Source organism: Clytia hemisphaerica, unplaced genomic scaffold, assembly GCF_902728285.1.
Source record: "Clytia hemisphaerica strain Z4C2 unplaced genomic scaffold, Clytia hemisphaerica genome assembly, whole genome shotgun sequence".
NCBI classification, from domain to species: Eukaryota; Metazoa; Cnidaria; class Hydrozoa; order Leptothecata; family Clytiidae; genus Clytia; species Clytia hemisphaerica.
Genome location: NW_027103528.1, coordinates 221,530 through 228,868, shown reverse-complemented (window position 1 = coordinate 228,868; position 7,339 = coordinate 221,530). Strand labels below are relative to the sequence as shown.

The following is a 7,339-nucleotide window of genomic DNA, read 5'->3' as shown; positions in this document are numbered from 1 at the left end:
TGGATCTTTGGTACTATTCTGAAGAACTAACATCTATCTATGAAAGTCTAAACACTACAACTACGCCCATAGAAGAAAATGAACGATATAACACAATATATAATTTTCAGGTTGATAAACGGGGTGTTATATATTAATCAGCTAATCAGATGAAAGTTTCGCCGTGGTTGTGTTATGCCTGCAATGAGCAGTCTTGGTGAATTGATTTATACATACTACCAATCAGCTATCATAGATGATTAATACCAACACCACCCTTCTCAACCTGAAAATTGAAAACAACCCTCCCGCCAAAGTCCCTATCCCATACCTTCTTACCAATACTACCACCCCTGCCAGCTCTACCCACATTCCCTCTACCCCGATCACTCCTTCCTAACCTACTCAAAACGCTTACCCCTCTGCCTCCCCGTCCTCTCGCTCTACTCCCTCTGCCTCCCCGTCCTCTTGTTCTATCCCTGCCCCGCTTCCCCACATGCCAAACAAACCACGGGGCATCTTCTCCGCCGAGACTCTTCCACTTTTTGTATGCGTTATCGGATTGCGGCCCTGGGTGAGTGACCCTATATAACTTGAAGGCTTCGCGTGTAAGTTCCTAAAATATAAATTTTGTTAAGGAGAAAATTATTTGGTTTAGGATTTTCGTTGACGAACAATACTTCCTATACAGTTTAACGAAACCTCCTTGCTTTTTAAGTATCTTTTATTTTCGAAGTCTAAAGTATTAGAATTCGTTATCATTTAAAGTCGGTTCTTACAGAATTGTAAAACAGAAGTTGTATTCATAGTTGAAGTTGAATTATCGTTTTAAAAAGATATGACAATATCGTTCCCTTGTTTGTGAATGATAATACAATATAAATGTTGAGAAAATGATCATTTTGGCAATAGGTTAAAGATGACTGTTAAAGCTTACATCTGTTGGTGGCGAGTCTTCCTCCAAAAGCGTGTCTTCGTCTTCATCTTCATTTTCTTCTTCATTTTCTTCGTCCTGTTCTTCTCCAATCCTTGCCCTCAATCTAGCCATTTCCCTCTCATGTTGTTCTTTCATCTCCTTAATCTGCCTCTCCATTTCCTCTCTCACTTGACGCTCCTTATTGACCACAAAGTCTGTCTGCTGGGTTGAAGCTTTGGCGTTGTTTCGCAATGAAACTTATTAAATCTTTTTTCGACTTTCATTTTAGTATTTCGCTGAAAAATAAAATAAATTAACTTTAAATAATACAATAATGATATATGTATAAGATTGCATGACTATTACTTCCACACATAACATCAACATTCAAAAGTGTGGTATATATAGTACATCTGCTAACATATCAGATGGAGTGATTTCATGAAATGCGAGTGGAACATACACTCGATAATTTTCACATTCATCAGCAATTTGACTACAATTTATCAGATTGCATGAATGTTACTTCCACACATAACATCAACATTCAAAAGTGTGGTATATATAGTACATCTGCTAACATATCAGATGGAGTGATTTCATGAAATGCGAGTGGAACATACACTCGATAATTTTCACATTCATCAGCAATTTGACTACAATTTATCAGATTGCATGAATGTTACTTCCACACATAACATCAACATTCAAAAGTGTGGTATATATAGTACATCTGCTAACATATCAGATGGAGTGATTTCATGAAATGCGAGTGGAACATACACTCGATAATTTTCACATTCATCAGCAATTTGACTACAATTTATCAGATTGCATGAATGTTACTTCCACACATAACATCAACATTCAAAAGTGTGGTATATATAGTACATCTGCTAACATATCAGATGGAGTCATTTCATGAAATTTGAGTGGAACATACACTCATTGTGTCTGGTCCTCCCTACCACCCTTCCAGACATGCATTAACATAAATGCCCAACTCCAATAACAAGTTACATAAGTCTCACATATTCGTTATTGCAAAACTATTACACAATTTCCACATTATCATTCGTATCATCACTTTTCTTTAACATTTTATACTACTGTTCGTAACTAATGTTTTCTATCATTTATAACTGATGCTTATGAATCAAACATCTAGAGCAAGAAGGGTCTGCACAATCAGCATCATTTATACCATCATCACAAAAAGAATCAACTTCTTTGAGTAGTTCTAAGTATTGTTCAACAGAGCATGTATTTTGTGAAACAGTCTTTACTGAAAGGTTTTGAAGTCTCTTTTCTTCTTCTTTCCTGAGTTTAAGTTGTGGGTTCCTATTAAGATATTCCAAACGTTCAAAGGAACAGGTTCTGCTAAGCACCAATCTTCATCCTGTGTAACACGTGAAAATGCCGTGTATGATGTTCCACAGTTCAATTGTTCCATCCTAGTTTCAGGAGATAATTTAATTATAACATTTGTGACTTGTTGGTTGGGTCCGATAGTCATACCTTGTGATTTAGCAATAGTGATGGCGTAACCAGTAATCAATGGAAATCCAGTACGTTTACAGCATTTTTTAACATTTTCACAATTAACAACATTTGATGTGATTGGAACCCAAGTCGGGTGATTTTCATTCCAAACTGGACCTTTATATCTTGGAAAGTCAATAATAACAATTTCTGGCATTTGTGGTGGTTTAGAATTGGGTTTATAGATGATACTAATGACTGTTCCAATGGCACCATTATTTAACCCCAGCCTGGTCATACAACCTTGATTTCTTGTTAGTATAACTCTACAACCGACAGCAATGATAGTTCTGTTGGGAATTTGTGATAAACTCTCTTTAGCAGTGTTGTGATGTGGTCCATAGCCATTACACTTAAATTCAGCACTTACCACTCTTTTGCCGTTGTGATATTTGGAATTTAAAACAGAGCGGTTGTAACAATTAGCCTCTCTCCATGTTTCTGTTAAACAAATAACATTTGAAGTTTCATCATCAAATTTTCTTTTTTCTTCGTTAGGCAGATTGTCATAACACCTTTGGTTTATTTCTTCCCAGTCTTTTTTGGTTACATTACCTGTTCGAAGGTTATCCAAGCGTCTAAGTAATGCTGCTTGGTTGGGTTGTTGGCGCATGATTTCCTCTAATATAAAAACATCTTCAATATTTCTGTACACAAGAGCACCAGCGATGTCGATCGGATCTGTAGAATCAAGGATCTTGTCATACAGATTACGTTCTCCAATAGCTCTCAGTTGAAATATGTCACCAAAGAAATTGAAAGTTGGAATGCATCCAAATGGTATAACACTCTCCATGTCTAATAAATTAGATGAAATTTCACAGAACCGATGGTGAAACCACGCTAAAACGTACTGTCCAACCATTCCTCTTTCATCTGCATTAAGACACATCAGAGAGAGCTGCTTTCTATCATCATTGAGTGTTAACCCTTTCAAATGATCACTTTGATCAGCAGACATGGGCCTATCAGCAAGAGTTATTTTTTCTTTGTTTTTTCTGGGAATGTTAACACAGGAGTGAATGGTTCCTCCATCAGGTAAAAGCAAACCTGCTGCACTTGTTGGGGCAACATTCAAAACAGCTCGATTACATTTGAACAAGCGACGGACCAGTCGTGTGATAATTTTAACAACTTGGGACTTTCCTGTTCCCGCACAGCCCTGGACAATAAGCCTTTTACAATTTTCATACCCAACATTAAAATTACCTCTGGCATACTCCAAGAGAATTTTCACATTGTAATTAACTATCAACATTTGCATGGAATTCACTAATTTCGGGTCTACATCTGGTAGACTACATAGTCTCCCTTCTCTCACAAATGCTTCATTGGCTTGTTTTGATACATCTGATAGCCACATATTTGTTTCTTCAATTTGTGTATCAGTAAAAGATTCAACACCCAAACATCTCAAACCATTGCTATACCAGTCATAATCATCCCCACCACTATACAAAACTTCTTCCTCGACCGGGGCTTCTTCAATGGATGCCCTATGTTCTGTTGCAATATCTCTAAGAAGAAGGTTTCCCATGGTGTCAAAGACTGAGTCTTGCGATGATTGACTATCTTGGCTCCCTCCAAAAGAAGACTGAGAAAATATAATCTCTTCGTGTGTTTCATTATTTAGCTGGTGGTTAACACGTCTACGCTTTGCAACTTTCTTATCATATTCTACTTTGGCAAACTGTAACATCATTCTGACAGAGTCTGGGCAGATTTCAGAGTCTAAAAATGTGGCTAAAGCCTCAGAGTAGGTATCAAAGCCATATTTAAGATCTTCAACATTCCTCCAAGTGCCAGGTGCAAATTTCATAAGTAACTCTTTAGCAAAGTCTTCGCCCGTTGGCCAAACCCAAAAGCGTTGGCAGCCAGTAAACACAGGCACATGGTCTTTACCGCAAGGGGATTTTTTTGGACAATCACACTTTTTCGCCCAGTCAAACAAAGAAATATTAGCATCCTGTTCTCTTCTTATGTCAGAAAGAAATTTATCAAGTGTATTTTTCTTTGTAACCTGACCGTCTTTAGCATTAGAATCAAACAATCTGTAACCGCTTAAACCAATTCTTTTAAATCTCCTGCTACAACTATATAATTTTCCTTTGCTATTAATAAAATCAGCAGCTGAGGATGGTGTGTCTACATAACCAACAGTCTTCAAAAGTAACTTTTGTGCTACGGACTTCAGAGAAACTGTTGGTGCTGATTTATTAAGTATTTGCTTATATATGCCAATTAGATCTTGTGTGCTTGTGTTGCCTTTGCAGCAATACCCTGTTATATATTTAATTAGGGCTAATAAGTCTTCTGAGACAATGGGTTGGGTGTCACATTGGGCTGACCAAGTTAAAGGCCTTAGAAATATATGTTGAACCATTCGCGGGTGATCATTCCTCCCTTCATATCTTGGTATTTCACCTTGAGTAAGTGTAGCTGCAAAAGGATTCGTCTCTTTTCCAGCAGATCTTTTACTCTTCTCATCGTATTGACCAAAATGATGCCTACAGTATCGAACAACATTTTGAATAGGTTGGCCATCCTCATCCCTTTCTTTTGTAGTCACAGTTTTCCGTCTGAGACAATATGCACTGCAAGAGTGTAGCATGACCTTATTGACTGTATCAATATGAAATGATTTTAATTCTTCGTGGTTCTTTTGGCATAAAATACATTTTTTCAAGACATTAGCATCAACATTTTTTAAAGTTCCTTCAGGCAATGGCCATTGATTTGTATTTGGAGTCCATTCAGGCGGCTTATCTGGAAAGTTTTGGACATCACCTCCTGCAGGATGCATAGAAACAAATTGAGGAGAAAAACAACCTTCTTGATTTAGTTCGTTTGTTTGGAGCCATTTTTCTAGATCTTTGGCAATATTTACAGATGGATTGTTCATGTCTTGGGATAATATTGCCTTGACTATTTCATAATGAGCTTTTGAAAAGAACAGTGAATGAGAATGGATTTGACCACGTGATTTGGCAAACTCATAGCGAGTCCAAAACTCTTCGTATTGAAAAAGCTGTTTTAAAACTGTGTCTTTATAATTGTGATGTCTTACATCAAAATATGAAGTGATAATATGTTGGTTCTGTAAGATAACCTGGTGGCGATATTTGGAATCATTTGTAAATTTATGTGTAATATCATGTTCTGATTGTCCATAAATTTCGGCAAGGTATTTGATCAAAAGATTATGCAATTGAGGCCAATGGTGCTCGGCACAACTGCTTGTGTCAAAATAAGTGGGATAAACCTGGAATTCTTTAAGCATAAAAAAGCAAAGTGAATCCAATTCATTTTTTCTCTCCCGCCAATATGGTGCAGTGTCTACAAGGTTAGCACTCATTGATAAAAACTTGCGTGGGATTGACTCATTTTGATCTTCTAGTTGTTGAAGTAGTTCGTCCCGGGTGATGTGTTTTTCATTTATTTGTTGGTTAACACAAAAACTTCCTTGATCTAAAGCTTTTTTACGCAAGCTGATATTCATAAGATGAAACTTTAGGAATCTGTGAGCAGGCACACGGTTGTCTTTACAAAAGTATATGTGACTTAACCAGTCCTCAAATTTTAAGTTTCTTGCAGCTTTAATGGTAATATCACAGGCCCCATTGACAAATATATGGGGATAGCACATGGTAAAAAATCCTTCAGTTGAAAGCTCTGGGATGGGTTTCTCTCTTTTGCTTGTATGCAATTTTCCCATGTCAGCTACCACACCATTGTTAAGGATTTCTTCAAGATCACTATTTTCCCCAAGAAATGCACGCAAAGCATTCTTAACATTTTCATCGGCATCAGAATTTGTAAGCTGGGCTGCAAATCCTGAAGATGTTGTCAATTCTTCATCAACAGCAAGTTTTTCAAATTGCCCTGGAGCAGGTCCTCTATCTTCAGTGGCATCTTCAGTTTTCCCCTTCCCAGCTGAAACAATAGGAAGTCCTTCAATAATTCCATGATTTTCAGGAATGCTTTGGAGGCGATTTTGTTCAATTGTGACATCATGATACCACTCATTGGGTTCATACAAAAAATACCTACCCTTTAAAATTCTGCCAGAAATGTGATTTTTACCAGAATATTGGGTATATCCAAGTTGCGGATTGTCCAAACCAAAATTAGGGTAACCAAAAAGCAAACCCATGAGAGCATCTTGTATTCTCTGCCTGGAACCCATGTATGCTTTTGAGTTGTTTGTGCCACTTCTTATTAAAAGGATTCCAATCTCAATTTGGTAAATATTTTCAGATTTGAAGGTATGGCAACTGCATGACCTTTTGAAGCTAACATGCCATACTTCAAGCAGTGAACATAAATAGCAACTGATATTTTCCTAATAAGCAATGTTTCAACAAAAGTTAAACCTTTAAGAAAAGGAGGCACATCAATAAAGTTTTGATTATTGTGCATCAAATTTCCTTGGTCATCATTGAAGCAATCCACATGGGGTGATAAAGCCCCTGAAAAAAGAAGTGCCTGGTTTTTTTTAGCTTTTTGCTTTTGTTTAAATTCATCATTGCACCTTGTACATCGTTGTTCTTTTACTTGCCAATAATTAGAGGTTCTTTCCTTTTTGGGAAGAAATGTAAAAAATACTGGTCTGACTTCTCGACATGTAATACATGTGGCAACAGTATGTTTTTCTTCTCCTTCAATGAAACTTTCAATTGCCTCCTTTACCAGAACATTTTCATGAATTTGAATATCATTATGATTGTGGACACATGAAGGGATATCATTGCAGGATGGTAGAGGCTGATCAATCATTTCAATGTCATTGTTATTTTGCAAAGGATTACTTTGTTGAGTGTCTGAGTATTTTTTGTGAATGTTATCTCTAGGAGCAATAAGTTGCTTTTTGATTGTTGCAACGCTATCATTACAATTGGTGTT

At 36.9% G+C, this 7,339-nt stretch overlaps 1 protein-coding gene across 1 annotated transcript; it reads right to left on the bottom strand.

Annotated features, from left to right (window-relative positions):
- Positions 1 to 2,177: 2,177 nt before the first annotated feature.
- Positions 2,178 to 6,623, bottom strand: LOC136799600 (uncharacterized). Its single transcript, XM_067056323.1, has one exon. It carries the CDS (start codon positions 6,621 to 6,623, stop codon positions 2,178 to 2,180), a length of 4,446 nt encoding a protein of 1,481 aa, XP_066912424.1.
- Positions 6,624 to 7,339: the final 716 nt, after the last annotated feature.